Source organism: Neofelis nebulosa, chromosome 3, assembly GCF_028018385.1.
Source record: "Neofelis nebulosa isolate mNeoNeb1 chromosome 3, mNeoNeb1.pri, whole genome shotgun sequence".
NCBI lineage: Eukaryota > Metazoa > Chordata > Mammalia > Carnivora > Felidae > Neofelis > Neofelis nebulosa.
Window position 1 is genome coordinate 133801271 of NC_080784.1, and position 17083 is coordinate 133818353.

The 17083-nt window shown below is 38.8% G+C and overlaps 2 protein-coding genes across 4 annotated transcripts in view; one reads left to right on the plus strand and one right to left on the minus strand.

The window, feature by feature from the left end:
* HERC3 (HECT and RLD domain containing E3 ubiquitin protein ligase 3) overlaps positions 1-17083 on the minus strand; it is a 112821-nt gene that overhangs the window by 15078 nt on the left and 80660 nt on the right. For all 3 annotated transcript variants that reach the window (XM_058721919.1, XM_058721917.1, XM_058721918.1), the window contains 6 exons: positions 16968-17057; positions 15583-15753; positions 13768-13911; positions 12237-12403; positions 9793-9859; positions 9216-9298 (listed from right to left, as the gene is read on the minus strand). In XM_058721919.1, coding sequence (XP_058577902.1) covers positions 9216-9298; positions 9793-9859; positions 12237-12403; positions 13768-13911; positions 15583-15753; positions 16968-17057 — 722 coding nt within the window. The remainder of the gene's footprint in view (positions 1-9215; positions 9299-9792; positions 9860-12236; positions 12404-13767; positions 13912-15582; positions 15754-16967; positions 17058-17083) is intronic.
* On the plus strand, positions 250-2364 carry NAP1L5 (nucleosome assembly protein 1 like 5). The gene has a single exon (XM_058721930.1). The coding sequence runs from the start codon at positions 459-461 to the stop codon at positions 1059-1061; it is 603 nt and encodes a 200-aa protein (XP_058577913.1). The 5' UTR covers positions 250-458; the 3' UTR covers positions 1062-2364.

The following is a 17083-nucleotide window of genomic DNA, read 5'->3' on the forward strand; positions in this document are numbered from 1 at the left end:
TGGGGTCGTGCAGACAAAGGCCAAGACAGATACACTGACAGTTGTATACAAGGACCTGAGTGGGATAGAGCAGCAAACTGAGAAGGCCTGAGGCCATTGAAGCAATTCCTGAAAGGGGGCCTTGGGTACTGCTGCCATTCCCAGCCCAGCTTAACAGGGGGGAAGGTACGTGGGCAGACGGGGCAGAGTATCCAAGAAACAGGTTCTGACGTCAGCTGCAGTGCCAAGGAGATGGCAGGGTAGCAACAGGGGGAAGCTGGCGCAGTATGGGGGCAAGACCATCAGCTGATTGTAGAGAGCCAGTCAAGGGCTGGCGATAAAAGGGCGGGGCCGCGGCCGACGTCACTGCCGCGGCCGACGTCACCGCCACTTGCCGCATCCTCAAGATCTCTCTGGTGCAGCTCGGGTGCAGGTCTCTGCGGGAGCCACCCTAGACCTCTGCAGCTTCTCCTGTTAACATGGCCGACTCGGAAAACCAGGGACCTGCGGAGGCAAGCCAGGCGGCGGCGGCAGCGGCGGCGGCGGCGGCGGCGGCGGCAGCGGCAGCGGAGGCGGCCGCAGCGGAGGAGGTAATGGCGGAAGGCGGTGCGCAGGGGGGAGACTGTGACAGCGCGGCTGGCGACTCCGACAGAGCGGCTGGTCAGACGGCCGAGGAGCCCCAGACCCCAGCAGAGAATGCACCAAAGCCGAAAAATGACTTTATCGAGAGCCTGCCTAATTCGGTGAAATGCCGAGTCCTGGCCCTTAAAAAGCTGCAGAAACGATGCGATAAGATAGAAGCCAAATTTGATAAGGAATTTCAGGCTCTGGAAAAAAAGTATAACGACATCTATAAGCCCCTACTTGCCAAGATCCAAGAGCTCACTGGTGAGATGGAGGGATGTGCATGGACCTTAGAAGGGGAGGAGGAGGACGACGACGAGGAAGAGTACGAGGATGAGGAGGAGGGGGAAGAGGAGGAGGAGGAGGAGGAGGAAGCTGCGGCAGAGGCTGCTGCGGAGGCGGCCGCTGCCAAAGATGAGGGTCCCCATTCTGCGGTGTCTGATGACGCCAAGAAATAAGCGGGGGCAGAGATTCTGAAGAGGAGGATGACGCCGAAAACAAATACCCTATTTCTTTTCTTTTTTTTTTGAATATTGGTGGACTTAAAAATAAGGCTCAGGTTTGGGACCAAAATACAACGAATCAATACTGACATTCCTAATATTAAATTGAAGCAATCAGATCCTGGCCAGCCCGTTTCAAATTTGATTTTCATTTTGAAACAATAAATATATCAAAAGGTGTTGAGGAAAACGAGTTAAATTTAAAATGAGTTTTTCATGATCTCTTCTGTGAGGACTGCAACTGAGGCTTAGTAAGGGTGTCAGGTAGATGTGAAGTAAAGAATGTCACTTTGAAACCTATTCATCCCACAGCCATCACACTACACACAGAACACCCAGGCCAAGACTGAACATGTTCTCAGTGTTTAATTCTTCAGTTTCTTTAGTCTGGACATTTTCCAGTGCAGGAAAAGCAGAACCCAAGACTCTCATCTTAAGACTTTGCTTTTGTAACCCAGACATCAGCTTTACACTTGAGAGAAGAGTGACGAATGGAGGAAGCCTGTGATGGAGATCATGACAGTACTGCTTAATGAGGCCTGGAAAACTGCCACTTCAAATTCTAAAGAATGTTCTAAATATTTGAATTTAGAGAAGCAACATGGTTCTGAGAAGGAGGGTGTATAACCTGTATAATATTGTCAACATATGTGTTTGTTATTTACAGTCTCATGTTTATGTGTTTTCTTGGTAGTGTCTATTTACAAAGGTGTAAAAAAAACAAACCCAAAATGTTTAAGTATTAAATCCTTTTACCTAGCATTCTAGAAATATTAATTTACTTGAAAAGATGTAGAATGTAGCCAATTCTGTAAAGCATGTGTATTCAGTGTTATGTAGTTTGATCTTTGTGAAGTCTTTTGTCATGTAGCTTTTAGAATGTAGCTGTGAAAATTACCAGAACTCTTCAACGAAGCTAATGTTTGGAAAAAATATATACTTGAAGAACCAATCCAAGTGTGTGTCCCCACCCCCAGCTCAGAAGTAGAAGGGTTTAAGTTTGCTTGTATTAGCTGTGCCTTCATTATTTTGCTATGTAAATGTGACATATTAAATAAAAAATGGTGCATATTCAAATTTTACTGCTTGAGGACAGACTGACATACAGTTAAGGATTTTTAGGAAGGACACATTTAATGTAAAGACTTTTAGCTTCTTTGTGGGTTTTGAATTTTGTGTGACTCCGTGATCTACGAAGAAACAAGCATAAAGTTGTTTACCACTGTAGTGTTAATAAAACTATTTTCAAAAAACAAAAGGACTCAGAATACTCTGCCTGGAATTAAATCCCAGCTCTGCCTCTTGTAAGCAATGAACCTCAGGCAATTCAGTTGGTCTGTGTTCAGTTTCTCCTTCTATAAAAGGGGATAGTAACAGTCCCTCACAATTATGAAAAGTCAGGTTAACACACAAAGTGTACGCTAGTATCTGACACATACTCAGTGCTTCAAGAAATTCAGCTATTATTATTATTTTATTGTTTTATTATTACATGAAAGATAAAGACACTGATTGGAAATTCAATCCTCCTTCCCTCCCCAGGTACAAAAGGGGAGAAAATAGACAACATTATATTCTGAAGTTTATGATTCTTCATCAGAGAAGAATGTGGCTTTTAATTCAGAAACCGGAAATTCAATAAACTGTCTCGTTTTGGTTTCCTCAGTATAAAATCAGGTTTTGAATTCCTCCCAGAAGAGATAAAAGACTTTTAATGTGATATTATAAATATACAAAAAGGCCTACTTCAACTTTACATTTGGGCATTCTGAATGAAGAAAAAATAGTTTAAAATTAAAGACCCCCCCCCCCACACACACACCCAAAATAAAAAACTGAAATGCATTTTCTTCCATTTCTTTTAAGGGTTAAAATTATGCAGAAGCGAAATGAGACTGCTTTACCTTAAGGACTGGAAGGCAGCTCTGACCTGTTGCTAATGGCAATAGTAGAGTTAAATAAACCTTAATGTAATATTAATCATCCTTAGGGCCAGGCCAACCAAAAGAGAAAATCAAAATAACATATTTACATAAGAAGTCAAAGATTATCTTAATAGAAGCAAAAAAAAAAAAAAAAAAACTAATAAAACTCAGTATTTATTTCTTATCTCTAGAAATAAGAGACTTGTTTAATATTTTTCTAGGTCCATCTAGTAAAAAGAAAAAATGAATGAAACAAATAAGGAGTGTAATTATTGGGGAAAATTTTTTTTGCATTCATGTAATTATATACAGAAGACCCAAGAGAATCAGCTGAAAATTATTAACACTGAATATGTTTGAGGAATTGACCAGCTGCCGGATAAATATACAAAAGCCATTAACTATTTGTAGGTACTAATAATGATCAGTATAAATGAAAAGACACTTTCAGAATAGAAAGAAGAAATCAAAATATTTATAAAAACCTCTAACAAAAAATATGTCTAGCCTATGTGAAAAGGAAAAACAAAGAAAGAAATGTTAAGGTCTTTGGATGGTAAGATTGAGTATCACAAAAGTGACAATTATGCCCAAATTAACTTTTAATTTATCACAATCAAATCAAAACCCAAACTGAATCTGGACCTTAATATAATTAACCTAATGTTCACCTGTATGAATAGCTAAGGAAACCAGCAATACTGAAACAATTCAAGCTTTCACCTTAGAGTACAGGTCCCCCCCAAATTTTTTTTAAGTGAAGAAAATACATTATGTATTTATCAATTACTGGGCAGGGGAAGGCTGATATTAGTAATGTAAGACCAAAAGAAGTAACAGACATGACAACACACAAACTAATAAATTATAAAAATTTAAACACAAGCACTCCACATTTTCAAAAGCAAACAGGAGTCCAATTTACAGAAAATAGTCTTAATGTAATATAGAGTTCCTACAAATGATACGAAAATCATTTAGTCCCAATACAGAAATACATAAAGGACATCAGCAGACTACTTTAAAAAGAGGAAATACTGCAACCCTGCCTGGGGCAGAAAGACATATCCCAAGAGGGCAGCACTAGGTTGACCAGGGCTCCAGCGAGGTCTGGAATACACGCATTCCCAGCCGAGTGCTCTGGCCAGCAGTCTTTCTTCCACTTATGGTAAGACTTTAGCTGTAGGGTTTTCTAGCTACTAGTCACACCACTGTTGGCCACTTTCCCAGGATACAGGGATGTTTACGATGCCTTTCACCAATGTCAGTCAATTTCCACCATTTCCCAACTGAGTTGATCTTTACCCTCTGTTTCCTGCACTGCTCATTTGATAGTTTCTCCGACAGCCATAAAACTTGGATGTTTACATCTAGCAGGATACCCTGCCTTTAAGATGGGTCAAACATTATCACTCAGAAACCATTTTTAATCCATTACATGCCCAAATTTGTCACTAAAGCACAAAATAACTGGCAGACAGAAAAGCAACATACATTACACATTCAATTCAGTCTCTCAGAGCATTACGCAGAAAAGTGTCGCATCCTAAGCATGACACAGCAGTTCTCCCTGCCTGAGAGTTAACACTCAAGGCAGACACAGAGACACATTTGCACGTGCACACAACATGTACACAAACATTTTTTATTGAGAAGAAAGTCACATAACATAAAATTAACCATTTAAATGAACAATTCAGTGGCATTTAGTACATTCACAATATTGTCCACTTCTATCTAATTCACAGTAAAATGCATCAAAGCTGTGCAGAATATGTAAAGTAGACTATGTGTGGAAGAAATGCAAAATTTTACAAATGCAAGATAATTTATTATTTTTTTTGGAGAATACTTAGTGCTTATAAGGATTAGGTAAAATGAGTACTCTCATACACTGATGATAACGTGTAAGTTGTATATAATTCATTAGCAAAATCAATTTAGCAAAAACATTTATCAACTGATTCAAAATGATATACACTAATTCAATTTCATCCTTGGGATATTATCCATTAAAAAAGCAATTTTAAAGGCAAACAAAGAAAGCTTTATACACAAAAGATGCTTGAAAAGTCTTATTAAAAATGAAGGAGGAAGGAGAGAAAAAAGAACATAGAAGCCAAATACCCCAAAGTGAGAGAACAGAACACACACATTCACAAGGCAGACTGTGTAGTCATTATTAAAGGTATCCATGAGGGCTTTGTAATAATATGATAAATATAAGCATCGTCTCAAGCTAAGTTTAAAAATTCAGACATATAATTTTACACATATATAGTACATTTTTACCTAAGCCAACTTTGTTGTTTTTTTTTTTTTTTAAACTGCATAGTGTTCCTGAAAGGAAAACAGCAAACTCTTCTAAGTCATTTTTCATATTGGGTTAGGGAGGGGGTGGTGGATGGAAACTCAAGTTCTGGTCTTGGCATCTATGGGGCAATGTGCTGACATTTATGGAGCACAGGCTCTCACTCAAAATGCCTGGCTTTGAATCCTGCCTCTGGCCCTGAATCCTAGATTTCTAGCTGTGTAACCTTGAACAGTTACTTATGCCTCTCTGTGGCTCAGTTCTGCATCTGTAAAGTGGAGAGGATTACATGTGAAGTACTTAGTATAGTGCTGGACAAGTATTAAGTACTCAAGAAATGTTACTGGCGTTTTAACCATCTGCTATTCCCGTAACAGCCCAATGCAAATACAAGGTAGATCTTAAAGATTACACCTCTTAGAGACCATCTGAAGAGATCAACTCAAGTCTTTGAGCAGTCCTAACTTCAGTAGATGTTAAGGAGCTGGAAGTGTTTGTCGTGTATGAGTTTTATTCTCAGGTTCTTTCTATGGAATCAGGATGCTCTTTGGAGCACCTACTTTAAGACTGGCATGCCTCACTGTGTGATCTTTTTACTACGCTCCCCATCCCTTTTTCGGTATGACAGAAATGGGGGAAGACATCAACTGCATTTAATTTGACTACATTAAATTGAAGTCAATTTGGGGGAATCTAGAATGATACATACATTTTTCATTAATGGTAATAACACCATGTTACACAGTATGAGAAATACTTAACCATGAGTGGTCATTATCCAGATGTGATTACCAGCTGTGGCAAGATTTGACTAGGGTGTAGCCACCAGCAATCACCCACGGATATTCTTTTACTTGGATGCTTGTAACTCATTTGCCTGTCTGAAGCTCTTATCCAAGGGCAGAATGCAATTTTAAGACCAAATGGAATACAATAAATTATGGATTAAGAATTGGTACCTTTCTGGCATTTTCCTCCAGGGCAGCGGTGACAGCAAATAACTAACTGGTAAATCAATAAAAATAACTTCAATGTGAGCAGTATCTGTGTACTCAACTGCCCAAGTTAAAATCCAGAAGGTATTATTCTTATATAGTTCTTTTATCTACTTTTCTTAGACCCATCTAATAAATAACCAAAAGGACCCCTCATCCTCTCTGATGAGATTATGACATATAATAGACAAAAGGAAAAAACAGCTGCTATGATTAATTTTGCACAGTTGTACACAACATTTCTTACCAGGATCTCAAAATGTTTTACTGATATGATTTCTACTTTTGCAGCATAAAATAAAAAGAATAGAAATTCACTCATGTCTCTCTAGTTGTCCCTAACCATGACAGTGATACTAAGTAATGTGGCAGTAATCACACTAAGTTCTCAGAAGCTTCTCTAATAGGTAACTGTGTGATAGAAACTAGGTCTGCCTCCCGACACAAGTACAAAGCCATGTACAATAAATAGCGCCTAAAACAGCATGGATGAGTTCGCTATGTGCTCAATGAGTGCTAGTGACCCAGAAAAGCCAAAACCTAAACTTCACCAAAGACAGAAGCTGTTCCACACTTTAAACTCAAACACAGTACACTGGCGATCAAAGCAGGGATCCACCACACTCTGCCCGGCAATATTTAAAACTATAGCAGTCTGCATTGTACAAAGACCTGAACACTTCTGAAGCTACTTTTTAGAACGTCATGGTAATAGAATAATGGAGTTTCACAATACAAGTGAAAGAATGATGTGGGTTTCCTTCTTTTTACTCTCTTAAATTTATATATTATTGTTCCTTTAAGGAAACTGTGTGCCATCAGAACATCCTTATTGAAAAATGTGTTGTAGGAGCATCCCTGAAGTCAATTAGAGTCAAACAAGTGCAAAGGAGGAGGACAGGAACCCACATGCCTTGTAAACAAAAGCACGTTCTTCTACACTGACTCAGCACCACTCTTGGGCTTAAGCATTGTCCATGAGTGTGTATGTGTCAGCAACAGATATAAACAGTGGAGAAAGAAAAGAAAAAGAAAAAGAAAAAGAAAAAAGAAAGTGTCCTAGGAACCTATTTCTATCATGCAACTCCTTTGCTCACAAACCAACAGTGGTGTCTTACTACCTGCTGAGTCAAGTCCACACCTAATTTCCAAAGACTTCTACAAACTAACCCCCAAGGCTAAGCTAGTGTGAGTCCTCCAAATGAAGTCCCCCAGCAATGCCCCCCACGCTCCACTCAGTCACTGTTCTCTCCCTGAAATAACAACAAAGATTTAGCCACCACTTTACAGAGCACCTTTCACTTTTTACTGTGGTCTCTGCCTCTATCTGTTATTCAATCTTAGTAGGCTTCCTAACCTAGCTCTATGCTATATCTGTCCTCCCGGGTGCACAGGTACATCTGTCCAAGTTGATTTCTCTGAACTCCTTCAGATTCAACCACCCAAATGAGTCTTTTTATTTCACTTCGGAAATACGGTTGCATGTGAGAACAGCTTACACCCTAAACAAACTATGTTATATTTCAGTATTCCTGCGTAGCTTGTCTCTGGACTATTCAATCCAATTGTTGATTCAAAGAAATGTCTATTGAATAAGGACAAATAGTGGGTGACAGACAGAGAAGCAGAGACACGAGGAGAGAAAAACTCACCCAGAAAGAGAGAGGGGAAAAAAAGCAGAGACAAAAAGTACTTTAAGAGAAATGCTTTTATAAAGATATGAAAGAGCTGTAAGTCCCAACTGCGTCGACTGCAGACTACATCACAAATCGCCTATGCCTGCACTAGACCACTGCCCAACCCAGTATATCAACCACAGAGCTTTATGATGACTCATCGTAACATAAAGACATTCTGAATGTTCCCCTCCTTGGGCCTCCTGCCTAGCCCATTGTTAGCTTCTAAAAAATGATGCACACATTATCTTGTCTGAAACTTGATACAAAAGCTCACTCATGCTTTGAAAAACTAAAGGCAGATACCTACATACATAGGTTATAAAACAATCATCAAAACTAAAAGAGAAATCTCCTGGGCCAAAAACTCCCCTCTATGATCTGCCATAAATTTCCTAATTCTAAAAATATTATCAGATTATATGGAATATATAAGCTGTTGTTGTTTTTTTTTAAGTTTATTTATTTATTTTTAAGAGACAGAGAGTGTGAGTGCACATAAGCCGGGGACAGGCAGAGAGGCAGACAGAATTCCAAGCAGGCTCTGCACTGACAGCACAGACACCGATGCAGGGCTTGAACTCAAGAACTGAGATCATGACGTGAGTTGAAATCAAGAGTCAAGACGCTTAACCAACTAAGCCACCCAACTGCCCCTATAAGCCTGTTTATTTATTTTTTAAAAAGTGGATCATAAGCTGTTAACAAAATACCAATGTTATGCAGATAACAAAAGGACAGTACTTTTAGCTCCAAGAGATTCTTATTGAGTTTTGGTTGAAACCCCTACCTGACATTAGAGTAGCCTCTATAATAGGTTCCTGGAGTCAAGGTAATTTCATCATCTGAAGCCACTTTTGTTGGGTACTTACTTTCCCCAAAGGTGAGGCTTCCTAGTCTGGAAGGCTAACATGACAGAGAAGGTTACTGAATGTTACATGAGACCACACGATCTTCTAGCTGTCTTTAAAAATGTGAAAGGATGCAAGAAGAGGTCTGGTTTTTTAGATCTACAACAGTTATCTCCTGAATCTTGGTCTTGTGCTTCCTCTAATATTAAAAATCAATTACAATCTGCAAATTCTTGCTCTGTTACCCTTGCTTCCTCTGCAGAAGGGATTAAGGATTAACTTCAATCTTGGTCTTAAAAGTGCAGAGAAATAAAGTAGCAACATCTACAATAGTCCGAGGTCAGGACTAACCTGTTTTCCTTGCGCACAGTCACTTTGTCTCCCCCAGGTATCAGCTTCTTCTGTTCAATCACTCCATAGCTTTCTCGACAAATCTATATTTAAGGGGGGAAAAAAAGAGATGTGTCAATTGTGTTCACCACTTATCTTTCTAGAATCCAAATGACTGCGAGAAGCTTTAGGAACAAATGTAGCTTAATCACTACTTATAATACAGAAAATTCTTGGGAAAAGAGAAAGAACCTGATTCAGAAAACATTGGCACCTTAAAAGATATCCTGTGTTTTAAGACATGCAGTGGCCAATAAATGCAATCAAAGAGAAAATGATATCAATTCTAGAAATCTATGTATCAAGAGTAAAGAGGATTAATGTTTCAGTAACTTTACACAGATGAATCATTCACTCATTTATTAAACATATTTACTCAACTCCTTTAACATTCAAGACACTATAACTAAAATAAAATCTGTTCAGAGGAGACCCTGAATTTATTCTTTGATTTGGAGAAAAACTAAATGTTAATTATGACTTGTGAGCACAATGAAAGAGAATGCCACAATCAGAAGTAAACTGTGGAAATCCTTACCGTGAAATTGAGGCAGAAAGTCTCCTCAATATCTTCCCCAGGGTAATCTAAAAGTTCTTGAAGACTCCTAATCATAGAATAATGGAGAAATGAAGAGAGGCAAGTTAGATACTGCAACAGTGTTTCTACCTCAGTCATATATCCAGATTGTTTGCAAGGAAAAACTAAAAGAAGATTCTAGGACAAACATCAATCCAGACTGACAGAAAATTGTGTTACTTATACCTGAAAAAAAAAAAATATGGCAGTAGACCTGTAAGACATTGATTAATTGTTCTCTTTTCCCACTGACATTTCTTACTGGATTTGTGAAGAAACGATGATGGATTTAGATCTGACATACCTGTGTTCATTTAACCCTGGTATTGCTTGGAAGTCCATATGAGAACATGGTACTGCAGTGGCCCTACAGAATGTCTTCATCCACATGTATTAGAATAACCTTCCATCATAAAAAAGCCACAAAGTCACCTTATCTACGTAGGAATCGTAATGGCTTACTTGTTAATGCAAGGGGCTCTGTATGGTAAAGACACGCTAGTGTCTGTCTTACTAAAGAACACAAACATGTACCCTGAAAACAAGAATATGTTTATGCCAGTAACGTTCACATCCTAGCTTTCAAGAGAATACATCCTTGTAACCAGACCTCATTCACACTTTCTTCTTTAGTGAGCTCCAAGTCTGACAATTCCATCAAGAGTGGCCCAGGAAGAAAATTCCTAGTGTGGAGTTTAAATCCACTCCCACTTAACCACCCAAAATCATTACTTGAAATCTATCCTTAGCCAGGCTGGCAAAGTATATAGCACACACTTCAACTACTCTCTAGCCTTTTCCTTCAGTTACCCCCTGCCAGGGTCTCCTCTACTATTTTTTTCAAACTCCTTCTAAAGTTTTCTCTTCCTCTCTGTGCACGCATCCCTCCTATCCTTTATGGTTTCTCAGTGGTAGTGTCCAACACAGGTGGTGTGGCATTCTCATTTCCAGAGGGTACCTTAGAAATCACACTTCCTCTGTCTCCATCTTAAAATCAGTACTCTTTTCTAGAAAAGGGGATGTTCCTTCCTATTGAAGCCAAAAGGATTATACTGTTTACAAAAATCCAAAGAAACAAGTTTTTTAAAATATATGTGATCTTCTGCTAACTAAAATCAAGGCAGAAACACTCAGAAGAAAAGGGGTTTTAAAAGCCAGAAAGAGAACAACAAAAAAATATGGTTCCAAAGGGTGCCTGAGTGGCTCAGATGGTTAAGAGTCCGGCTTTGGCTCAGGTCATGATCTCACAACCTATGAGTTCAAGCCCCGCATCGGGCTCTATGCTGACAGCTCAGAGCCTGGAGCCTGCTTTGGATTCTGTGTCTCCCTCTCTCTCTGCTCCTGCCCCACTCATGCTCTGTCTCTCTCTCTCTCAAAAATAAATAAACATTAAAATGGGTATGTATATATATGGCATATATATATATATATATATATATATATATATATACACACACATATGGCTCCACTACTCTGGAAAACAGTCTGGCAGTTCCTCAAAAGACTAAACACAGAGCTTCTATATGGCCCCAGTAATTCGACTCCTAGGTATACACCCAAGCGGAATGAAAACTTGCATCCACACAAAAACTTGTACAAGAATGTCCACAGTAGCATCATCCATGATAGCCAAAAAGTGGAAACAACACAAATTTCCATCAACTATTAACTAATGAACGGATAAACAAAACATGATATATATCCACACAATGGAATATTACTTGCCAATAAAAGGCAATGAAGTACTGGCACATGTTATAACATGGATCAACCTTGAAAACATGCTGGGTTTGAAAGAATCCAGACACAAAGGACCATAGATTATATGATTCCATTTATATGAAATATTCAGAACAGGCAAATCTACACAGACAGAAAGTTAGGTTAGTTCTTGTCTAGGGCTTGGGGATGAGAAGACGGGATGACAACTAAGGAGCACCAAGTTTCTCTTTCAGGTAATGAAAATATTCTACAACTGCAGTGATAGCTATACAATCTGAATATACTACAAGTCACTGAATTTATACTTTAAATAAGTACCATGGTATTTGAATTATATCTCAATTAAAAAACTTTTTAATGCTCCCTTTTCAATACTTTCTCCCTCTGTATTTCTGGACCATGACGAGTCTCTAAGTCTTTATTTTTTGTTCAGGATAAGGAAGGTTGGGATTATTTGGTACCCCTGGGCAACTATGACCTCCCTTTTCCTTTTTTCCCCTCTGCCCTTGGGGTGCCACCAGCAATGCTTCAAGCAAGGAGTGGTGCATCTGCGTCTTAAGAGTCTAGCCCTATGTCTTGATAAGCTCAAGCTTGTCCGTGAGGTATTTTCAACCTTTAATCCTTGTGCCACAGGTAGCCAGAGCAATTCCCCACACCAATCTGCCTATCTTTTAGTTCTGTACCTTCCTTCAGTGGGTGACAGCTCCTTTAGATCTTCCAAGCCAGGCTTTACATTCAGTAACTTCTTGTAGAGAGCCAATGGGAAGTGGAGATCAACCACTGTGGAGTTGTAGATAGCTAGTCCACAGGTTATGCCGATCAAGTGAAACCAGTTGTGCTCTACAAAACACTTTTCAATATGCATACAAATGTGTTAAAAAGAAAGGCAGTGCTTGCAGCCCTCCAAACACTCTGCCATTTACCTCAGAATACTTTCGGTATAAAAGAATAAAGACCCCATTAATATTTAGTTACCTTCTGAAGCAGAGAAACACCCTGACAAAAGTTCAATTATCCCACCAAAAAATTCAATGCAAAGAACATTAAGCATTTACAGCTCCATCTAGAGACAGAGACAATAGCATATAATCTTCTGAAGCAATGCTATCTGATAGGACTTCGTGCAATGATGGAAACATTCTATTCCGTGCTATACAATACTGTAGCCACCAGCTACACCCACTGAACACTTGAAATGTGGCCAGCACAACTTTGAAAATAAATCTTAAATATTATTTAATTTTTTTTTAATGTTTATTTTTGAGAGAGAGACAGAGCACAAGCAGGGGAGGGGCAGAGAGAGAGAGGGAGACACAGAATCCAAAGCAGGCTCCAGGCTCCGGGCTGTCAGCACAGAGCCCGATACAGGGCTCGAACTCATAGACTGTTGAGATCATGACCTAAGCCGAAGTTGGATGCTTAACCAACTGAGCCACCCAGGCTCCCCATTACATATTATTTAATTTTAATAAAATAAAATTTAAATTTAAGTGGCCACGTGTGGGTAATAGTTACCTTTTAGAACAGTGGAGATCTAGGGAGAAAACTCCAATAGGAAAAAGAACTAGGGATGCCTGGGTGGCTCAGTCAGTTAGCATCCAACTCTCGGTTTTGACTCAGGTCATGAACTCACAGTTCGTGGGTTCGAGTTCCGCATCAGGCTCTACACTGACAGCACAGAACCTAGCTGGGATTCTCTCTCTGCCCCTCCCCCACTTGTTCTGTCTCTCTCAAAATAAAAAAAAAAAAAAAAGAAAGAAAAAGAAAACAAGAACTAAATTATAGTCTGGTTAAAAACGGATGCCATTGAGAGTTTAGCTCTTCTACTGAATTTCCAAAAATACAGTGTGTGCATGTATCTGTAGAAGTACTCACACACATACACACCACTGTTATTATTAAGCTAAGACATATTTGACTACCACTTTCCACATGTCATAAAACCCATTTCTTTATCACACTGTGTTCTTTTTACCCTTCAAAGAGTAACAAAACCTGGGATCTTAACTACTAGAAAGGGAAATGGGGCTGATGAGTGACAAAATATGAGATCTTGGCAACAAGTGAAATATGAAGACTAGATACGCTATTGGATTGTTTAAATTATCTTTGTTATGCTCCCCTTGGCAAAGTCAGAAGTCAGGAGATCGGTCTGACCACAAAAAGAAAAGTTTAATTCAATCCATCTGTTTAACTGCAATATCACTAACTTACAGTATCTGAAAACCACAAGAGATTTGAATCCTGATAGTAGGTAAACATTCCGTAGATAGGATTCAAAAGTTCTTTTAACAGTAAAAGAAAGAACTCCTTTGTGACACCGCCAGCATCCACTGCTTCTTCGCCATCAAAGATTACCTTAAAATAATGAAAGCAGAATTAATACTTCAGGGAACTCTTTGATGTTTTATCTTTTTTTTTAAAAGCAAACTCCTTCCAAAGTCAGGACAAAGGAAGGGATATATAACACACAATACATTGACACAATGAACACTGCAAGGTGTATCTACTTATTAGTAACAAGGCACTTACACACAAAATTTTTCCTAAGTACTCCAAGGGATACAAAGGAAGTCAGAAGTTTACCACATGTCCATGGAAAGTTTACCATCTATTTGGGGCAGTGAGGCAAATATAAAATAATCAATTGAGAACACATTTTATTTTCAAAGAGTCAAATATACTGAGAGGTAAATGTTCTGGCACACAGAGAAAAGCAATGATTAATTTGGATAAAGGAACACTTTCTGGAAAAAATCTTTCTCAGTGGGGCTCCTGCAGTAACTGATGCTTATGGAAGTGAGGAGGGCATTCTAAGGAAGCACAGACCTGGGTTCTGTGAGAGGCTATAAACAGATCTACATGGGGCATCCTGGACCCACAATGACCATCACAGTAACAACTGCAGCAAACCAACAAATGAGATTCATTGAGAGTTTGTTACATGCCAGCACTTAAACTCTATTAACCTAATCCTCAGAACAGTCTGATGCATAGCGATTACTATTATCATCTCCATTGTACAGGCAAGGGCTCAGACACAGAGCTAAAAATAGCATTTGAGAAAGTGTACCCTTGTGGGTGAGTTCAAGGTTGCCAAGAGCAGGACAAAAGAAAAGGTAGAGACAGATACTAGGACCCCGATTCTATGGATGCCAGCAGAAGATTTAACTCAGACATGCTACAAAGCAACAAGTGTCTCATCTGAATTACTAATTGAAAACAGGGGTAAAGGGACAACCCTCCCCCCGCCCCCCGCCTTTGCAATATCAAAAATCTAACCCATAAGTTCCAGGAAGAATTCCCAGGCAGACTGATGTTACTCATGGTATGTTCTGAAAGGGTGACAATAGCATGAAGACCATCAGTCTCTTGCCTACTGCCTTTTGGAAATTGGAAATAGGAATGGCAATGGAAATCTGGAAATCATCTGAAGGGAAAGATAAATGATTTAAAACAACTTCATATAATTCATTAAATACTAATCAAACACCTACTATGTAACCAAGAATTGTGTTAAGCCCTGGGAATATAATAAGTGGTAACAAACATGCATAGTCCATGAGGAAAGAAAAAACAGTAATTCAATAACTTCAGGGTACTAAGAGCGCTCATGATAGGTCAACAGCTTCCCAGACAATTTCACTCCTTTTTACTCTACCTTTTTCCTTCTTTCTCTCCAATCTTTGACAACCAAAGCTAGATGCTGACTTGACAGTTTTACCTAGTTGAAGCTTTAGTTTTGCTAGTTTGCTTGTTTCTGGTAGAGTTGGAGCAGGTTCACTGAAGAGAACGGACAAAGAAAGCCCTACAATCCCTCAAGTAATCCTCTGGCATCCTTATCTGATGTTATGTTGAGATATTCTGTTTGATTTGACAAAAGGAGGTGATTAAATGATTGTAAAATGAATGAAAGACCTTAAGAATGGTTGTACTCCGTAATTTTAATGGTAAGACCTCTGCTGTTTCATCACCCCTGTTTAAAGAAAACCTTGGAAGTCATTTAGAGGAATAGAATGAAGGGCTCACTTTGAGAGGCTTTTTCAAATCAATGTCGGAATGAATGCTCAGCTCTCTTAGGGCATCTCCAACAAGATTGTTCCTGCGAACGTGAAGGACCAGGAAGGGGCTTCTGGCCAGCAGAGGCTCCAAGGTGAGAAGCATGAAGACATTCTGCAGGTTGGCTCCGTTGACTGCCACCTGGAACATCACATCGAAGAACACAATTACTCAGTGTCCTTGTAAGTGCAGACCGCAGCCGGCTGTGCCTTTGGACCTGGGGTGGTGGGGAGCAGGCTGATTGCATCTCCGTTTTGTTAATTTCTGATTTTCCAAGTTGCTCATGTTTACGAAACACAAATCTTTCTAATCTGAACCAAAAGAAATTAAATGAAACAGCTAAAGCATATGACCTATAACCAGTTCCACGAAAATGACTGAGACCAGCTAATTAAGACTGAAATAGTCATCAGAGTACAAGAAACATGATGGAGAGTTGGTAAAAACCATGACTCTCAAAATAGCAGGAAACGAAACCTAAGAACCACTTGTTAAATGGTTTTTATTCTTTGAAACTGTCCACTTTCTCTGGAAAACCTTTACAATGACAATAACATGGATAAGTCACTGTGAAAACAGATACTTATATACAGATACACACAGAAAGCAAGAGAAAGACAGATGGAGAGAGAGAGAGGGATGAACAGAGTAATAGATCTACTACTAAAGTAGGAAGGTAGATCTGAATTGCTAATTCACAAAATGTCTTTGTAGACTTCTCAAAATCATTTTATAATAAAAATGTGTATTTAAAATAAATTAAATCTCTGTAACTTTAAGTTTTTATTCAATAAAGAAATACCAAGCTCCATTTAATTATCACTCTGTCTCTACCAAGGGCAGCAAACGACGGCCTACAGACCAAATCCAGCTTGCTGCCTGTTTTTGTACAGCTCTTGAAATAACAATTTTTTTTCATTTTTAAATGACTGGAAAAAAATGAAAAAAAAAGAATATTTCACATGTGAAAATTATATAAAATTCAAATTTCAGTATACAGAACATTTTATAGGCATAATGTCACGCTCATTCATTTACTTACTGTCCATCACACTTTCTGTGCTACCACACAGATAGTTGAATAGTTGAGACAGACTGTATGGCCCACAAAGACTAAAATATTTCCTATGTGGCCCTTTATGAGAAGGCTTTTCAACCCCTGATCCAGGTAAACATGCATTCATGTATATGTGTTACATCCAACATAAAATTGCTGAAAAAATTTAAATAGTTCTAAAAAGTTATAATGGCCCCTCATCTAAATACACTCTCTCCTGTTAAGTGAAAGTTACAATTGAATGCTTGGGATAAACAAAACACAGTAAGAAGAGGAAATAATTTTTTAAATATGATACCTGCATCTGTAGTTCAGCATCAGTCTGTAACATTTTGGTCTTGGCTTGGGCATCAAAGATGAAAGGGTAGGAACAAAGTGTTACAGTATCCTAGAATAAAACATATTATTGGCAAT